General features: G+C 43.5%; 1 protein-coding gene across 4 annotated transcripts in view; it reads left to right on the top strand.

Moving 5' to 3' along the window:
* Positions 1-20,384, top strand: part of JADE2 (jade family PHD finger 2) — a 246,434-nt gene that overhangs the window by 167,294 nt on the left and 58,756 nt on the right. For all 4 annotated transcript variants that reach the window (XM_053296802.1, XM_053296799.1, XM_053296800.1 and 1 more), the window contains exons 6-7: positions 11,860-12,071; positions 19,428-19,595. In XM_053296802.1, coding sequence (XP_053152777.1) covers positions 11,860-12,071; positions 19,428-19,595 — 380 coding nt within the window. The remainder of the gene's footprint in view (positions 1-11,859; positions 12,072-19,427; positions 19,596-20,384) is intronic.

The following is a 20,384-nucleotide window of genomic DNA, read 5'->3' as shown; positions in this document are numbered from 1 at the left end:
TATTAAAGTTCATTTTACTTTTCTCTTTGGTTACCAACATATGAAGCAAAATCACAAACTCGCAACATTTTATACTAGCTGACCTGGCGCAGAGCATCTGTGCCCCTGGTTCTCCCTGCCACTCCCCCCTTCAGCCCCATTTTGTCCCTCCCCCAGTTTGTTTCCCCTCAGCAGCCAGACTTCTCCTCCCTGTCCACCACCGCTTCTCCTCCCCTCCTGGTGGCCAACCTAGCCACTGGTTTGCTGCTGCCGCCGTCACCATCTTCTTCCCTGCCTGCTTCCGCTTCTGTTTCCCGCCAGCCCGTCCCATTGCTATCCCAAACTCTCACAAGAGCTGCCATGCATGAGATTAGCGACAGGTACGCCTAGGAGAAATATATATATATATATATAGAGAGAGAGAGAGAGAGAGAGAGAGAAGATATACATATTCAGGCTGTTCTCATGCGTAGCCACCCCAGGCTAGGGAAGGCTAGCCTGGGTTTCGTTACGCTGCATGTGAGAACCTGCATATCAGGCCCAATCTTGGCCGGGCAGCACCACATAGCCTGGCTTTTTAGTCCAGCTGTTAGTGAGGCTAGAAAGGCATCATCTCATACTGTGTAGGAGGAGGCAATGGCAAACCCCTCCTGTATTCTGCCAAAGAAAACCACAGGGCTCTGTGGGTGCCAGGAGTTGAAATTGACTTGACAGCACACTTTACTTCTGCCTGTGAGGGGATGGGACCTGCGAGTTTAGATCTGCCTGTTCTAGATGGGGTCACACTCCCCTTGATTAAATCTGATATACAGCTTGGGAGTGCTACTGGATCTAAAACTCACTCTGGTTTCTGAGCTTGAGGCAGTGGCCAGGAGTGCTTTTTATCCGCTTCAGCTGATATGTCAGCTACGCCCATTTCTGGAGGTAAATAACCTTAAAACAGTGGTTCATTTACTGGTATCCTCCAGGCTTGACTACTGTAATGTACTCTATGTGGGGCCGCCTTTATATGTAGTCCGAAAACTACAATTGGTACAGATTGCAGCAGCCAGTCTCCCTCTGGGTCAACCCGAAGGGACCACATAGTAAATTTTAAAAGAACTGTACTAGATGCTGATATGTTTCCAAGCAAAATACAAAGTACTGGTTATTAAAAACCTTCAGTGGCTTCAAAGCCCTCAATAGCTTATGGCCAGGGTACTTAAGAGAGTACCTTCTTTGTCACTTATTAAGGTCATCTGGGGAGAGATCTGTTTACGCTTGCCACCAGCTTATTTGGTAGCGACTTGGGAATGGGCCTTCTCTGTGGCTGCTCCAGGTCTTTGGAATATGCTCCCTGCCAAAATAAGAGCTTCCGCATCTCTGATTGCTTTTAGGAAGACCCTCAAAACCAGTGTTCCCTCTAATTGTTTTCATCAGTGAGCGGAATAAAACCAGGCAACATCCCCTTTGCCTTCACCTCAAAAACCCGAATGCCGTTTAACAGAAAAAGAACTAAAGCAAAAAATAACTGAGCACATGAACTAAACAACCACCAGGGTTTGACTTCTAGCTCTAAAAACAGTTGCCAAAAGGCAACTTGCTCAGGCATAAAAAGATATCAATGCTGCACTTGCAGAAATAACAACCAATAATTTGCAAGAAATAAACCAACTAATGTACAGTGCAGCAACAATAACAACACAAGAGCTCGGATATAAGATCAATGGACCTGTCAAAAAAGAAAGTAGTACATCACCTAAATGGAAGATTAGATTAGAAAATAAAATCACCAGGCTTAGATCAGATGCTAGTAAATTGAAAGATATTAAAGACAAGAAGCTGAAGAATGAAAACACCAAACAGTATCTGATCCAAAAATACCACCTAGATTCAAGAAAAATTAGAGAAGTCTTGGAAATAATAAAGCAGCAAATAACAGCAGTGTCAAAGAAGATTAGCAGATACGAAGCCAGAATCACACAACACAGGCCGAATCTCCCAATTCCAGTCGAATCAGAGACATTTCTACCAAAGCATAGAAGGAGAAACTGCAAGAAACATAGAAACACCAAATAAAGAAGAAACAGTGCAATTCTGGGGGGAATTATGGGGCAATCCAATAAATTATAATAAAAAAGCAGGCTGGATGAAAGAGATCAAAAAATGTAACCAACAAATGCAAGATCTAATAACAACACCAGAATTAATAAGTGAAAGAGCAAAGAACATTAAAAATTGGACTGCTCCAGGCGACAATGAACTGCATGGCTTTTGGCTCAAACACCTAACAAGCCTTCATAAACAACTATCAAAACAGTTCAATCACATTTTGCAAGGAGGTGATATTGAACAATGGCTAATAACTGGGAAAACTCATCTCATCATGAAAGACCCAGCAAAAGGTGCAGTTCCAAGTAATTATAGACCGATAACCTTATTAACAGTCAAATTATTAACTGGAATCATAGCAGATGAAGTGATACAACACTTATTAACTAACAAACAGCTTCCAGTTGAACAGAAAGGAAATTGCCTGAACACCAGAGGCACAAAAGACCAGCTGCTGATTGACAAAATGATTTTAGAAAATTGCAAGAGAAGAAAAACCAATCTAAGTGTTGCATGGATTGACTACAAGAAAGCCTTTGATTCATTGCCTCACACATGGATACTAAAATGTTTAGAAACAACTGGTGTCAGCAGAAACATTGAGATATTTATTTTAAAAAGCAATGAGCATGTGGAGTACACAGTTAACAATCAATGGCGAGACACTTGGACAGGTTAGCATTAGAAGAGGCATTTTCCAAGGGGACTCACTATCCCCTCTGTTGTTTGTAATCGCCATGACCCCACTTTCACAAATACTAAACAAAACAGGCCTTGGATACCAAACATCTAAAACATCAAGTAAAATCAACCATCTGCTGTACATGGACGATCTGAAGTTGAATGGAAAGTCCCAGTCAGAAATCGAATCACTGCTAAACACTGTCCGTATATTCAGTAGCGATATAGCAATGGAGTTTGGACTAGAAAAGTGTGCTGCATTAATAATGAACAGAGGGAAAATAAGAAAAACAGAAGGAATAGAACTGCCCAATGGAAGCAAGTTCAAGAACCTGGAAGAGAAAGAACATTACAAATACTTGGGCATTCTCCAGGCTGATAACATTGCACACACGGAAGTTAAAAGAAAAATTGGAAGTGAATACAATAGGAGAGTTAGAAAAATCCTTAAGTCCAAACTCAATGGCGGGAACACCATACAAGCCATAAACACCTGGGCTATACCTGTTATCAGATACACTGCAGGAATAATAGACTGTAGCCAAAAATTGGTGGGACCATAAAATTGAAAAATTTGAAGAAAATGAAGATGTAAAAATATTATGGGACTTCCGACTACAAACAGACAAACATCTGCCACACAATGCACCAGATATCACTGTAGTCGAGAAGAAAGAAAAACAAGTGAAAATAATCGATATAGCAATACCAGGGGATAGCAGAATAGAAGAAAAAGAAATAGAAAAAATCACCAAATACAAAGATCTACAAATTGAAATTGGAAGGCTGTGGCAGAAAAAGACCAAAATCATCCCAGTGGTCATTGGCGCCCTGGGTGCAGTCCCAAAAGACCTTGAAGAGCACCTCAACACCTTAGGGTCCACAGAAATCACCATCAGCCAATTACAAAAAGCAGCTTTACTGGGAACAGCCTATATTCTGGGACAATATCTATAACAACAGTAAGAACATTGACAATAAAATTCAGCCATCCCAGGTCCTTCGGAAGGACTCGATGTCTGGATAAAACAAACCAGTCAATTAACACCTGTCTGACTGTGTAAATAAATCATCATCATCATCACCATCAGCCAATTACAAAAAGCAATTTTACTGGGAACAGCCTATATTCTGCAGCGATATCTATAATAACAGCAACAACATTGATAATAAAATTCAGCCATCCCAGGTCCTTGGGAAAGACTCGATATCTGGATAAAACAAACCAGTTAATAACACCTGTTTGACTGTGTAAACAAGAAATAATATAATAGTATATAAATGATGATGATGTCACACAACAAGCACTTAATAGCACAATATTAAAACCAAATATAGTAATTAAAATGTTAACCCAAACAGTCAAATATACTAATGCCAGCAGAGAGCAATGCCAAATTCTCCAGGATATACTACTGTGTGTATTGTTTTGTGTGCTATGTCAGATCAAGCAGTAAAACATTTTGTAATTTGTTCTACAAACACTATTGAAGGACTGCACACAATTAAAAAAACAAAACTAAATATTTTTAATTTTAAAAAATAAAACAACATATTGGGGGAGTGAGGTCCTTCTGTCCTGAGCATCACAGAATGAGGAGGTGGTACAATAGGAAAACACCAGCTCTTTGCCATACAGAACTCTGGGGCGTTTATATATAAGAAGAATTGCTTTTAATTTATTTATTTTTTAAATTAGGTTTTTAAAATTATTTCCATTGCTGGTATGATGTGATGGAAATAATACACCATCTGGGACCTGGATGCCAAATCTGAAATGATAGGGAATTTTGGTTTTTTTTTCAAAGACAGAATGTACATTTTTGAAAGTTGACTAAGCAGTTACCCAAATTAAAGAAACAGTGGTAAATTAAAAGCGAACAGTGGTAAAAATGCTTTAATTCTTTTTTTCCTTTTCTTTTCTTTCTGTTGGGAAGGTCAGTTAGCTTTGCTGCTGCTGCTGCGCACAGCACCGACACACGAGTAGCCTCCCAGCCTGCGTCAGGAGGTTCCCCATAATGGACTCTGCACTTGTGGAGTGCACTGTGGCAGTCCTGGGGGCATCCCGGCCCCCAAACCTCCCGGCAGCCAGTAGCAGCTAACAAACGTCTGGGCGAGCAATCCGCTTGCCCAGCCAGAAGAAAAGGGTTGTCTGCGGGGGAGGTCAGCATTTCAAGGCGTCCTCCCCTCTCCCCTTTTGAGCTATTTCTCTGATCATGAGAAAGGGCTCTGTACTTCACATAGGGCCAACTGCACATTGATTTTTGAGCCATTAAAAAGATCCACATTGAATTAAGAATGAATTGCCAGTTATTCATGATGCCTCCCTCTTCTGAGGATGATGTGAAAGGGTCTGATAGACATCTTGAAGCTCTTATTGGGCAGTCTTTTTGTCTACCAGCAATGCTGACCAGTAGCTAATTTAGGAGCTGAAGCATGAGGCGTGCTATAGCAGATGACTAGTAAAGTCCTCTTCAAAAAAATTCATTTCCTGTAGGGCTCCAAACATCACAAGGCACAATCTACCAAATTTGGTTTCCAAAGATATCCTGGAGTTAACCATCACATGTTGCCAGCAATAAAACCGGTACTGCCAGGTTTCTCTGTGAGTTCTGGCCAAACAGCTTGAGCATTTGCAGTAGCCCTGGTAGAGAATTGTCTTGTCTGGCTGGCTGAATCCCAAACTGACACAGACATGTAAGATGCCAATCCAGATCCTTGCCTAAACTTGTCAAGCCAAGACAAGCAGCATGAAAATGGATAGTTCTTAATAGCTAAATGGTTAGCTCTTAAGTTGCCTGAGTGCCCAAGAACATAGAACTGCATGTCTTCAGAGCCAGATCCAAATCATGCACTAAGGAAATCCAAGTACTGCCTTCGTTATAAATTATGATAAATTATGCATATTGTATTATCTGTCTATCTATCCATCCATCTATCTATCATATTTGTATACCATCTGAGATGTTTATCTCTAGACAGTGTCCACAATTTAAAACACAACAAAATATAAAACAGAATAAAAACAATTAAAACAATTTCACAGAATAAAAGTTAAAACAATTTCATAGGATAAAAACAGTTAAACAGTTTAAGATTTATTTCAGTTAAAAGCAGGAAAAAGCAGGTGCGTCTTGAAGGTCTTTTTAAAAGCAATCAGAGATGGAGAAGCTCTTATTTTGACAGGGAGCATATTCCAAAGCCCCTGAGCAGTCCCAGAGAAGGCCTGGTCCCGAGCCTCCACCAGATGAGCCAATGGCAAATGTAACCAGACCTCTCAAGATGATCTCAATAGGCGGCAGGGTTCATGACAAAGAAGGTGCTCTCTTACAAAACCCAAGCCATTGAGGGCTTTAGAGGTAATAACCAGCACTTTGTATTTCTCTTGGAAACATATTGGCAGCCAGTGCAGTTCTTTCAGCATCGGTGTTATATGGACCCTTCGGGTGGTCTCAGAGCCTGGTCTGGCTGCCGCATTCTGGACCAATTGTAGTTTGTGGACTTCGTACTAAGGCAGCGCTACTTAGAGCACATTACGGTACATTACAGCCTGGAGGTGACCAGCATACACACCACTGTTTTACGGCGTGACTCTCACCCACCCTATCAGGCAAACCTGGCCCCGTTGCAAGATTTTGCAGCAATTAAAATTTAGCAAAACAACAGATAGCAGCCAAAGGGAGATTTGCACACAAGCCACAGCCAGAGTCCCTCTCCCTTCTTTTTCCTGCACAGTTTAAGTTCTTTCTTGTCCTCCTCTCTGTCAATACCCCAACCACTCAACTCTCAGTTCAGCTCTTAGGCAAACTGCATAGATTAATGGATTATCTTCCATAATTCATTTGGCTTCAAAGATTCTGATTTTCAAAGTGTTAGCATTCTTGGTAAGAGGCGTGGAGACGGAGAGGAATGAAAGAGGCAAGTAGAGATGGGAGTGTGAATACTTGTGGGATTGTGGGAAAGGAGAATAGAAATAATGGGCTACATTCTGCACAGTACTAAGGGCCTGCCGGGGCTGTTGTTCAACTTCAAAGATAGCCCGGATGGTATAGCAATGGGGCTGCTGTGGAATGCCTTTAAAGTGCTTCTGGGCCGCAGTGCAGGACTCCTTTCAGCTGTTTCCAATGGAAAGGAGCCCTGTGCTGTTGCCTGGAAGTACTTTAAAGGCATTCCACAGCCGCCATGTCATACACGGTCAAGGCTGCCTTCAAAGGTGCCCAGCAGCCCCAGTGAGTCCTTAGCATCCATGGGAGGACTGCTCAGAAAGTAGCCCAATTGCTCTAATAACTTTAAAAGATTTTCTTCATGTGGCACCAAACTGTGGCACCTTCCACAGATGAACATCCATACAGTTTTTTGTGCTCAGTTAAGGGCCATATAGTTAAGTGCTGCCAACAAAGCCTAAAATTATGAAACAGGCAACGTGTAATTGCTCATCCTGTTTGAGAGCCTTACTTTGGAAAAGGCTTTGTCAGCTATAAATACCTTAGCTGCAGACTCTGAGCGATTCTCCGCTTTGACATTGAAGGACTTGTCTTCATCACAAAGGAACTTGAAACTAAACTCTTTGAAAGCCATTTCAGCACCAATGAAGGCCATTTCAGCTGAGTACAATCTTAATCGGGCTTGATGCAGCCTCAACCATCAATACCCTCTCCAGACCTTGCAATACCTAGCAACAGTACCGACACCACTTCAGTGTCAAATCCTTCCAAAAGAGCCTCAGGAGCTTGGTCTTTGGGTCCATCCTGGCCTTTGGTTCCAAGTCAGCCTACACAACTGCAAAAGAAAAAGCTTCAACAACAAACGGGTTTATTGAAAAAGAAGAAAAAGAAGACTCCTCTGATCTCAAAAACCAGTGTATAATCTGAATAATCTGTATCACTGCAGAAGTTTAGTTAGCTAGTGGAAATGATGGTGTTCTGATTTAATTATGGTGATTTAATGTGTTCTATTTTGCATGTTTATCGATTGATTGATTGATTGATTGATTGATTTGATTTAGATCTCAATGGGAAAAATGGGAAAATATTTTTGGCAGCATATAATGTGTAGCAGCAGGACAGTTTTCAAATACAGCTCTTCTCTTCTTCTGAGACACCTGGCTTATTCATCGTTTTAAAGGTTAAAGTTGCAGCTATGACATTGCTAGAGCTACTCTCAGTCTAAAGCTGGATGCCAGCTATATCCATGGATCCATAGGGTTCAGTTCCCATTGGATTTGGGACAGTGATGAGATTAAAAGGGGAAGATTTGGGGTGTGAGTATTCTATTGGCTTAGTATATTATATAGGAAACTGCCTTATGCAGAGTCAGACCATTGCTTCGTCTCGCTCAGTCTTTACACTGACTCGCAATGGCTCTCCTGGGTTTCAAATGAGTATTTCCCAGCCCTCCCTAGAGGTGTCAAGGATTTAATCCGGAACCTTCTGCATGCAATGCAGATGCTCTTTCACTGACCTACAGTTCTTTCCCAGTTTCCTTTTGTGACTGGGGAAGGAGGACACCAGCTGAGTTCTAGGAATCAAACACCGTCCTTTTTATCTCATGCAGCAAGAAATTTTGTGTTCTCAGCAATTCAGAGGCTCAAGCAGGAATTGGAGGGGTTTTGCAGAGCGCTTCTGGACAGGAGTACCCTTGAGTAATGTTGGGTCATGGGCCACTCCATGCTTGAAGGTGGGCTCACCCTCCAGTCTTGTACTGAGTGTAGTCCTTCTGAAGCTGACAGTGCGTTCTCTTATTGGACACTTTCCTGGTTTTCTCTTCTCACAACTTCTGACCACTTAATCTTTTCAAAACTATCTAGGGCGCACCATCTGCTGGTGTACGGGGTACCCCATAACATTGGAGAGAATAAAAACTGGACACAACTTTACTGTGTGTGGATTTCTCCCCCAGTAATAATTGCTAGCGATGTATTAGAACATAAGAACAGCCCTGCTGGATCAGGCCCAAAGCCCATCTAGTCCAGCATCCTGTTTCACACAGTGGCCCACTAGATGCCTTTAGGGAGCCCACAGGCAAGAGCTTAGGGCATGCTCTCTCTCCTGCTGTTGCTCCCCTGCAGCTGGTATTTAGAGGCAACTTACCTTTTTAGCTGGAGGTGGCCTATAGCCCTCTGACTAGTATCCATTGATAGACTTGTCCTCCATAAATGTATCTAAGCCCTTTTTAAAGCCATCCAGACTGGTGGGTGTGACCACATCTTGTGGCAGAGAATTCCCTAAGTTAATTATGTGTTGTGTGAAAAGTACTTTTTTTTGTCAGCCCTAAATTTCTTGTCAATCAATTTAATGGGATAACCCCTGGTTCTAGTGTTATGAGAGGAAGAAGCATTTCTCTTTCTCCACACCATGGCGTTCTCCACACAGCAGGCTTTACTGTGAGCTTTTTGTGAGGCTTTATTGAGAACTCAACGCTATCCAAAAAAAATCCAGTGCTAAAAGTGGGGTATTTTTACCCCAGATATAAACTGGGTTGCACTCTTAACGAGTTGTGAAAAACTCAAATCATGTGTGAAGTGCTCCCTGATAGCTCTCAGGGACTTCGGAGTAGATGCCGAAGCCGGGTGTTGAAAATGTCCATGCATAATTTTATAGACCTCTATCATGTCTCCCCTTAGTCATCTTTAAAAAAAACACAACCGAACCCTAAAAAGCCCCAAGTGTTGTAGCCTGGCCTCATAAGGAAGGTGCTCTAGGCCCCTGATTATCTTGGTTGCCCTCTTCTGCAATTAATTTGTATTTACTTAAAATATTTATTTATTTTAAAAAAATTTCTTTGTCACCTTTCTTCCATTCAAACACCCAAAGCAGGTAACAAAATATCAATAAAACTTCATAAAAGGAATAGCTACCCCATGGTGTGCAATTGCACATGCACACACAGCAGCAACAAAGTCAGTGATAGCAATTAATACTATTGTGAATATAACTGAGGTGGCAGCTAGATGTTGCTTCTACCAACTAATGCTTGCTTGGTATAATTCCAAGATAATGATTCCTGCTGTGGTTCAGTACTGACAGGATCACATTCATTGCTAGCTATTGTTACTGGGAAATCTGGTATAATGAGAATAGAAAGGAAGATTAGGAATGCAAAAAGTAAGCAGCCTCCTGTCTCAGAATTTGAGCTGACTAGAGAAAAAAGAGCTGGGTAAGTGGGGGGAGGTGTCACAGCACAACAGAAGAAATAATTTTATTTTTAAAATATCCACTTTATAGATAGGGTGTGTGTGTGTGTGTGTGTGTGTGTGTGTGTGTGTGTGTGTGTGTGTGTGTTTTGCACCCTTGGGCTCTTTTCTCTCTTTTTTGTAATTGTGAGCTGTGGCATCTTCTCCCCCTGCCCCTTTCTCATTTTGTGCAGAAAGAAAGCCAGTCACCAAGCTGGTTCTGAGCTGACGGCTTCACATTTGCTGTTGTATTTAATTACCCTTCGAAAAGTCTTGGGTTTTTTTACATGTTTATCAATATTAAAGCATCCTTTTTAAAAGTTCAAACAATGGACAATGTATTTGGAAGACATGAACATTGTCACTGCCCGAGCAAATTACCAGCATGGGTGTGGTGGTTGACCTCCTCTCTCTACACCACACAGTGCCTTGTCACTCTAATGTGGGCATTGTTTGTCATCGACTGTGACACAGAAACTCTTAGCCTTCCATGACAGGAGCAGGAGTGGTTGTTTTTTAATAAGACCTTATTGTACCCATCAGCTTGTCTGTTAAAGCAGAAAGAGGGCCTTTGATGGAAGCTACCCTTGTGAACTACCTTTTCAAAGTAGTTGCAGTACCTACGAGTGCTTTCCTGCCAAATAGCTTAGTCACAGTGGCTGGTACTTCAGCGAGTGGCATCTGTCGGTTTAAAGGGAAGACTGGTTGACTAGAGCCATGGGTCCCAACAAGCAAAGGGTCTAGAGTGGCTCTCTGAGATGGAGGGAGACACTTGTTCTTTCCTGGCTAGATTCAGATATAATACACAACTTTGACTTGTGCTAACCACAAGAACTCACATCATAGTTTGAACTTTCAAATGTATAAAAGGCATATGGTAGTTTGGAGTTGCTTTTGTTTCCTGTCTGTTCCAGACTCAGCTTCCTGTGATATTCCAGATGTTGCTGGGGATGATGGGAGTTCAGCAAAATCTGGAGTACCACAGGTTGGGAAATCCTAGTTTGGCTAAGCAAATCATGGTTTTCTGGGATGTCTAAACCCAGTTCTTATATTCTGAGCAGGATCCAACCTTAAGTTAATCATGCTTAGATCCTAGGGATGTGCATGGACTGCCAGTTCGAAGGTGGGTGGGGGGGATAGCTTTAAGGACTGAGGAGGGTGCTCCCTCCCAGCCGCATTTCCCCCCCCCTTGCTGCCCCAGTGCGTCGTTGACCGGAAGTGGCTGGTGGACGTGCAACATGCACATGTGCACTGGCCACTTCTGGTCCACGATGCACCGGAGCGGCAAGGAGGTATGCTGCCACCCCACAGGACCAATTTTGCACACAGTGCCAGTGGGAGAAATGCAGTGGGAAGGGAAGAGCACCCTCCCAGTCCTTAAAGCTATCCCCCCCGCTTCGAACCAGCAGACTTTCGAACAGGTTTGGAGGTCTGTAAAAGGGCCTCCCAACTGGTTCCATGCACATCCCTATTAGATCCTACAGAAAATTAAAGAGATTCAAGTTAGCTATGACCAACATAGTCTGGATCCTGTCCCCAGGTCCAGTTTTCATGCATATATTGGTTGGGCCAAGTTGGAGATGCTACATCAGTCATGTCCTCTCTATTTTTAGTTGTGTGGATTGTGTTGCAGATTAACTGGACACCCCCTGATTGATTGATTGACTTACCTACTTACTTACTTATTCGTTTGCAGGTATTTATTTCTCACCTGTGTTTATCTTCCTTGCGAATCTCTTATGGTTTGTTTTCCTTTTCTTAGGCCAGACAAGAAAATGAACATAGCCAGCTAAAGTGCCCAGTTCTGGTTTGCCTTTAATCAGGATTTTAAGACTTAAATAGGATCTCCCCCCTTAGCTAAGAAATGCCTTACTATAGCAACATTTGATAACTCCTCGCATAGAGTAAATTGAATGTTGTTGCTTTTTGCCTTTCAGAAAAGCCGGAAATGGATGAATTTACCCTGGAAAGAGTGATGGAGGAGCTAGAGACGCTGTGCTATGAGAATATGAACATTGCCATTGAGACAGAGGAGGGTCTGGGCATAGAGTATGACGAGGACGTGGTGTGTGACGTCTGTCGCTCACCTGAAGGAGAGGATGGCAACGAGATGGTTTTCTGTGATAAATGCAATGTTTGCGTGCATCAGGTTAGTAGCATTTCTCACTTGGTAGGGTCATCTGTCTCAGGGCACTTCATTCTGCTTAAGTCACTTGACCCAGATGCTGTTGATGAAGGGGAATGCTCTTGCTGTTGCTGCTGTGGCCTTCCCCATCTTAGTTTTGCAGCTCCATGGAATGCCATTTTTGGAAGGGCGGTATAGAAATCAAATCAAATAAATAAATAATGCTAGGGCTCTGCTGGTCTCTTGTCAGTTATTGACCCTGGGGTGCTCAAATGTTTTGGCCTTTTGTTCACATTTAGCACGTGCTTTGTGGTGACAACCCAGGAAGCACCATCCTACAGCAGGACGCCCTCCCCCACCTCTTGGTCCACGTGTGAACACCTGCTTAACCTTCATGTCCTTATCTGTATGTTACCTTTCCATTTATCTTGCTATACATCATGATACTGGAGAGAAAGGATTTCCTCTGTTCTCTTGCTTCCACCTTCAGCTAGGCTGAGGGTAAACTCACACATCCCAATATTGGCTGATATTTTGTGATGGGGGGTGGGACTAGAATAATACCTGGAATAGGAGATGTGGAGCTAATTTCCTATCACTCCCCCACATTTGTTTTGTTTTCCTTTCCTTCCTCTTTTTACCCATGAATAGCTGAGTTTTTAATCACTCCTCAAACATCTCTTTGCATAACGCTGTGTCCACTAAACATAATTGACTTTGACTGAGCAGAATGTGTCTGTGACTAGAAAGCGTCTTGAATAGATCACCTGTTCTGAATTTAATAGAGAAATAGGTAACAAATAGTTTAAGCAGTCAGCTTGCCAGAGCGTCCTTTAGAAGAAAAGAAAAATCACTTTAGGTCCATCGAAGGCAGGCTACCAATTAGCAATCACTTCTGAGCAGCTGAGTCTCAGTTGCTCAGTGTAATCAGAGGCAAATCTTTCTTTAGTTTCCTTTAGGCACAGTGCTTAAAGGATGCGCTCTCTCTCTCGTTCTCTCTTTTGCATGCTCACACTCTCACTCACATTCTTTGGATGGAGTTCCAGTGCTGCCACATGCTGGCAGGATTTACCCCATCATCTTGGATGGGTAAGGAGGGCAGGATTGGATGGCTTTAGTTGGTATTATATGAATTTCTCTGAGAATCAAAGCTTTATTTATTTAATCAGAAACAATGGTAGGAACATAGGACCATTGGTCCATCTAGCTATGTATTGTCTACACAGCCTGGCAGCTGGTGTGTAGACAATGGTAGTAATCCAGCCATATATATATTCTCCCCCAGTCTCTATGCTGCATAATTCCTAGCAGATGTTACCCGTAGGATGTTACAAGGCCAGCAGCATAAGAAGTCAAGTCCAGTGTAAATGGCCTTTGTCACCTTAAATAGAATGTGAATGTGAAGTGCAGCATTCCTGCAAAAGTAGCCCCAAGGGTACAGAAAAGAGTAGCCTAACTTCATGGCCCTGACAGGTCCTCTGTAAATTTAGTATCCAGTCATTCTCCTCTCCTCTTTCCCAGCCTACTATTATTTCTAGGAACTTGGTAATATTTCTAGGAACTTGGAACCAGTCTCCTGTACACCTTCTGCATCTTCATCTTTTCTAATATAGTAACCTACTATAAGCCAAGGAGTTCGACAATTAACAATTTGGATTCAGTTCAGATTCATCAGTATTTTTAACTCTGCAGTTCAGACACTAACTTTAAGTGGTTTAGTATCCAGTTCAGACACATTGAACCAGTTTTGAAACAATTTAGATGCATTTCTGGTTCACTGAAAAAACACCTCTGAATCGGTTTTTGGGTTTGGGTTCAGTTCCTTCCTATAAGCACATTGTTTTCAAGAGTCCTGCTGCTAAGTAGGGCTGTGAATCAAATGGGATTTTTTTAAATAGTAGAGTGCATAATGGATGGTCAGATAGAAAGGAGGACTGTGCTCCTGTAGCTAACAAGATAAGGGGCACCTTTTAAAGTTGGTGGATCTCTTCTAATTGGAAGGAGAGAGCATCTATCCCTTTTGAGCCCAGAATGGGGTGGTGTCTTCCCTGTAGCTATTGTTGGCATCCCATCCGTGTGTGTGTGTGTGTGTGTGTGTGTGTGTTTTAGATTATGAGCCCTTTTGGGACAAGGGACCATCTGCTATTTTCTTTTGCAATGTAAACTGTGTTGATAACTTTTTGTTGAAAAGCACTATGTATGGTTAATAATAATAATAATAATAATAATAATAATAATACTCCCCTACCCAACAGTTAAGCCACCTAATGGCACAGTGGGGAAGCAACCTGCCTAGATAGCAGGAGGCGGTTGGTTCGAATCCCCACTGGTGTGTTTCCTGGACTATGGGAAACACCTATATCGGGCAGCAGTGATATAAGAAGGTGCTGAAAGGCATCATCTCACACTGTGTGGCAGGAGGCAATGGTAAACCACTCCTGTATTCTACCAGGAAAACCACAGGGCTCTGTGGTCCCCAGGAGTTGACACCGACTCGACGGCACAGCCTTTCCTTTCATTTTACGCAACAGTTATGTAGAAGAGGGCCTTTGGATATAATTTTTTCAGCCATGAATGACAAGCTACACCTGCCAAAATCTCCCTTTTATACAGCTGTAAAAGGTGCAGGAGTCCTGCTGTCCTTTATTGCATCTGGTTACCCTAAACAAGGCATCCCCAAACTGCAGCCCTCCAGATGTTGCTGAACTACAACTCCCAGCATCCCTAGACACAATTTTTTGTGGCTGGGTATGTTGGAAGTTGTAGTTCAGCAACATCTGGAGAGCCGCAGTTTGTGGATGCCTACCCTAAACTGATAAGTTCTTCCTTGGTTTACATGCTAAGTTATGCAGAAAAGAGTGGAAATAGTCTCTTGTGAGTGTTTCTTTAATTGCCTTATCTACTGTTCTCTTAATTTTTCCTGATAGAGGTTCTATACCTTTAGTGGCTACAATAACAGCCAGAAGTTCAACAGGTGCAAATTCATTTTTATGATGAGGAAAGCTGGGCTGTCAAATTTCTGTCTGCCATGCATGGGGCAAATGCTCTGTCAGGAAGCAAAAAAAAAAAAAAAAAGTGCCCCTACGCTACCTCATGCATTCCATTGTTCTAAAGTATCCCTTTGAAAAGTTTGCACTGTAGCAGGCAGCTACTTCCCCTCCTCCAAGACTTGGCTTAATGGCGGAACTTCTTCAGTAATACAGGGGCTGCCTGTCAGGCTGGCTAGTCTTGAATGGAAACAGCAAAGTCCATCTCTTCTGTATAGACCCATCATAATATGGGGCAGCAGGCAGACTGAAGGGCTGGCTTGCCTTGCTCTGGGGTACAGCTTGCTTCACCAGAGTACCTGTCAGGCCCAGAAAGCATGTCACTGGCTTTTTCTGTGCACCCTCAGATTTTGTGAACTCTCTTCAAAAAAAAGAAGCGACACAGCTTTGACAAGATGTGATGATGACATTTCTCCTACTTCAGCGTTTATTTCTTTTTTTAGATTTGCCAGTCATGCTAGTCTCAAAATAGGGAGCTATTAGAAGTGCTGGGACCCAGTCTCTGAGGGAAATATATTTTTATTTAGTGATTATACTTCTGTGGGCACAACTCACAAATACTCCTCTATAGGCACAACTTCTATGGTACAGCTCACAAATACTCCCCCCACCCCAACAGACAAGTATGCTCCTTGTGGCATTGCTGCCAAACTTGTTATAGGGGTGGGAATGACAGCATAATGTTGCAGTAGTTGATTGTGAATTCACCTTTCTTCTCTTTAAGAATTTGTTCTTGGTTGCATTCTCTCTGGCCCAGTTAAATCAGAGGTTTTTTAACAGTGTGCTTCCAAGAATGGAGAGAAGTGATGTTTGTTTGTTTGTTTGTTTGTTTGTTTGTTTGTTTGTTATATCCCGCTCTTCCTCCAAGGAGCCCAGAGCAGGCTCTGCATTATTATTATTGTTTATTATTATTTATTCGATTTCTATACCCCCCTTCCAAAAATGGCTCAGGGTGGTTTACACAGAGAAATCTATATTCTTATTTCTCTTAGCCAGCCATGCATGGTTAGGATTTGGTGGCGGCACTATAGCGACACGCTGTGAGAGTTCCCGGCACTGGTGAGGGTTCCCGGCAACGAAAATGGCAGCGGGTGGTGGCGGCAGGTCGCAAAACGGCCTGCGGTGGCCTGGGCTGAGCTGGGCTGGGTGGTGGCAGAGGTATGGGCCCACCTGGGGAAGGAGTGGCTTGCCTGACTGCCAGGAGCAGGGGGTGGGAGACAGTGGCAGCGGGACGGACTGGCCCTGGCAACAGGAGAGGAGGCGCCGGCAAGAGGAGAAGGAACAGTGAATGGAGTGCTGTCACGCCCTCCATCTCCGACAGTGAGGAGGAAGGGGAAGCTGTCAACTTTCCAGGCGATGCAGGAGTGTCTGAGGGGCAGAGCCCGGCTGTCAGTGTTCATGAAACAGCTGTGGCTAATGACTCTGAGCAGGCACAACAACCTGAGGCAGCAGAAATCATGAAAGACCAATCGGAAGAAGAGCTATGCAACCAACCCCCGCTGACCCCCCAACAGCGGCATGTCACGAGACGCAGGGATCAATTGGAGACTATTAGGAAAAGCAAACGCCTCTTGCAGAGGGCTGATAAGCCTTAAATCCCTGCCAGCTGGGAGCTCTCATGGCTTGCACTATAAATCACGTCGTCAGTCGGCTACTCACTGCTGAAAAACAACATTCGTCAAACTATATGTCGACAGCGTGCAGCCAAGTCCGGTCAAGACCTTGACAAGTGGGGCGGAAGGGCAGGGGGAGCGGCAGAGAGACTGGAAAGCCAACCATAAACCGCGGCTGGGTAGTGGGGTGGGGGAGAAGCAGCCTGGTGGAGGGGAAGTGGGTGGGCATCGGGGACCGGAGACTGGGGCAGAAGGCTTGGGAGGGGAGCAGAAGGCTTGGGGGGAGTGTACCACTGCACAGATGCTCTGCACGAGATCTGCTAGTAATAAATAAATTATTAAGATTATATTATATTATATTATATTATATTATATTATATTATATTATATTATATTATAAAGATAATTGCATTATCTTTAAAAATCTATAATGTGATTCACACACTCACCTGCAAGTGAGCTAACCTGGAAGGCAGAATACAGCAATCCGGGATATGCTTTGAATTCTAAGGCACCTAAAGTTATAGCTTGCAGATAACTGAGGGAAGGAATTGTGCTGGAGGCATATGGCCTGAAAGAGACATAGAGGCCGTTCACACATCTGTTCAGGTAGGCGGACAGGAAGACTGGGTTCAACTGACCTTTCATCCAGACGATAGATCTGGGAGTATGGATTATGCTCCCAGACAATCCACGCTGAGCCAAGTAGCGCGGACTCCGGAGGCTGGAACAACGTGTCCTGGCCTCCGGGAATTCCCCAAATGCATTGGAGAATTCCCGCATCCGACAAACGCTCTAGGTGTCCGTCTCTGTGTCTCCTCGGGCTGCGTGCAGCCCAAGGACACACACAATCTCAGCAGATGGGTTAAGGGTGCGATCAGGCTTGCCTTAAACCAGCTAAGAGCCTTTAGATGGGGCAGTCTAGAAATGCAAGAAATGATAGATAGATAGATAGATAGATAGATAGATAGATAGATAGATAGATAGATGAGGGGTTAGGCTGGGCAGGAGTGCCGGGATCAATGTGCCCACCACATGAGCACTGTAACTCAGGCTGGGATGCTCTAACCTGGGATAAGCTGCTTGTGAGAACAGCCTTATATTCTGCTTTATCCAAACTCTGTCGTGCCACACATGCACACACACACCAGATGAATTAAATGAATAAGTCAGTAGTTTTGGTTTTGGATAACCTCTAGCCTTTAAAACATACCACCTACAGAGGGAACTGCTAATGACATTGTGAGCTTTTAGCCTCTGTTGTATTTGTTCAGGCATCATTAACTCACACTGATAATCTCAGTAGTGGATTAGCCTGTGTGGGAATGCACCTGAGGCATTTCTGAGTTGACATTTTTTTCAAGAATGCCTCAAGCGTTTCTAGAATAGGTTGAACATAATAGAGTATGTGAATATATAGAACTGCCTCATAGTGGGTGGTAAAGATCCATCAAATTCAGTAACGTCTCCTCTGACTGTCGGCAGTTCTCAGGCTTTTCTAGCCTTGCTACCTGAGACCCTTTTATACTGGAGAAGCTAGGGAGTGAACTGGGGACCCTTTGCATTTAAAGCCATGTCTTCAACCATTGAGCCTGTGGTCCCTCAGGCAGTCAAGGTGCTTGAGAAGCTTCGGTTTCTGGTTCTTAATATGCCAATTTCTTAGTGGTCCCTCCTTACTATAGAAATTGAAAAGGCATCAAGGCCTGAGGTTACAAAACAACAACAACAACTGAGGGAGAGGAAGAGCTCTGAAGCCAGACTGTTATCAGAACATGGGTGAGGAGCAATTTAAGCTAGGAGGTGCCCACAGTATCATTGATTAATTGATTGATTAAGTGCTATCGAGACAGTGTTGACTCTTAGTGACACTGTTCCCTCTAAGGCATGCGCGTGTGTACGTACACACTGACATGTTTTTGGATGTCTACTCAATTCATTTTAGATCCCGCTCAGGTTGAATCAGGAAGGCTGCATTCTGAATGCAGGTGCACACACACTACCTTGATACTGCCCAGAACAAATTAATTCCGCACAGAGATGAAAAGAATTAGAGGGATCACTGCTTAGCGACCACATAGATAGATTCTTTCCAGGATGATCTGACTTTAACCTGGCCTCTAAGGTCTCTCAGTGGTGCATTCATTGCTGTCGTAATCGAGTCCATCCACCTGGCTGCTAGTCGTCCTCTTCTTTTTCCTTCAACTTTTCCCAGCATTATGGACTTCTCAAGGGAGCTGGGTCTTTGCATAATGTTCATGCATTGTTTCAAGTTTAATCCAGACATATTTGTGTGTTGAGGTCTCCTGCTAAACATTATGCATCATCTTATAAATGATGGGCACCAGAAGTTAAAGCCATTTTTGGCATGTCAGCCATTTAATCTCTGATACTTGATTTACCCCATAATGAAACATATCTACTCATTGGCTTTGTCCAGATGTCACACAGAGCCAGGACTGAATCTTGGTTTCATGGCAAATCCCCCTAGACATGCACACTCCCCCTTCCCTTTGCATGCAAGTGGAAGGACTCTACTTCTGTCTCTGACTTGGAACAAGCCAGGATCTGCCATGACATCTGAACCAAGATAGTTTGCCTTATTCTAGCCAAAGTTTGTGCTTAAACAAGGATCTGAAGTTGAGGTTGTACATTTTACAGTGTGAATCTTTGCTGACCATTCCTCATATAAGTAACTTATCCCTGTCATTGTGTTTACTTAGGCTTGCTATGGAATCCTGAAAGTTCCCATCGGAAACTGGCTTTGCCGTACTTGCGCCCTGGGAGTCCAGCCAAAGTGTTTACTCTGCCCAAAGAGAGGGGGAGCTCTGAAACCCACTCGGAGTGGGACAAAATGGGTCCACGTTAGCTGTGCCCTATGGATACCTGAAGTAAGATACTAAGGCTATGCACACGACTGGCAGGGGGGAAGGCAGGGTGAAACTCACACACACACACCCCGCCCCAGACAATCAAGAGTATTCCGCTGGGAGCACGGCTTGTGTTCCCAGGTGATCTGCACTGCTCCAAGCAGCACGGATCTCCAGAGGCTGGGACAATGTGTCCTGGCCTCCAGATATCCCCCAATGCACCGAGTGGGCTGAATTTATTTATTTATTTATTTGATTTCTATTGAAGCAATCCAAGCACACACACAGACGACCCCAGTGCTGAGGTTAAGGGCACACTCATGCCCTTCACCTTGGCTAAAAGCTGGGGTAACAAGTAGGGCAGGCGGGCAGCTCAGGGATCCACATGGATCCTGACTCTGCACATGAGCAGCCTAACCAAGACTGAGCTGCCCTAGCCTGGGTTAGGCTGTTTGTATGAATAGGCTTATTATATGGCTTCTTCTCTAAGTGAATAGTGGATGGGATGCTGATGAGATGGATTTGCATTTAAGCATGCCAAGTACTTTCAGAAAATGATTCCCTGCCACTTATTCCATGGGTCAGGTTGAACAGAGATGTTTTAAAAGATGACCTGACATATCAAGCTTTATTATCACTGAGCACTGTCTGCTCACTTAGAGCCCATTCAACTTTCAAACTCTTTTCCATGCCATGTGCCATGATTATCCCCAAGGATATTAACTCAGAGGATATCACATGCAACCAGAGCATCCAATGGGTATTGCTGCTGCTTCAAAATGGCAATTTCCACCACTCATCCTAGGTCAA

This window comes from Hemicordylus capensis, chromosome 2, assembly GCF_027244095.1.
Source record: "Hemicordylus capensis ecotype Gifberg chromosome 2, rHemCap1.1.pri, whole genome shotgun sequence".
In the NCBI taxonomy this organism is placed as follows: domain Eukaryota; kingdom Metazoa; phylum Chordata; class Lepidosauria; order Squamata; family Cordylidae; genus Hemicordylus; species Hemicordylus capensis.
The sequence above is the reverse complement of the archived record's forward strand: the minus strand, read 5'-3'. Positions and strand labels throughout refer to the sequence as shown.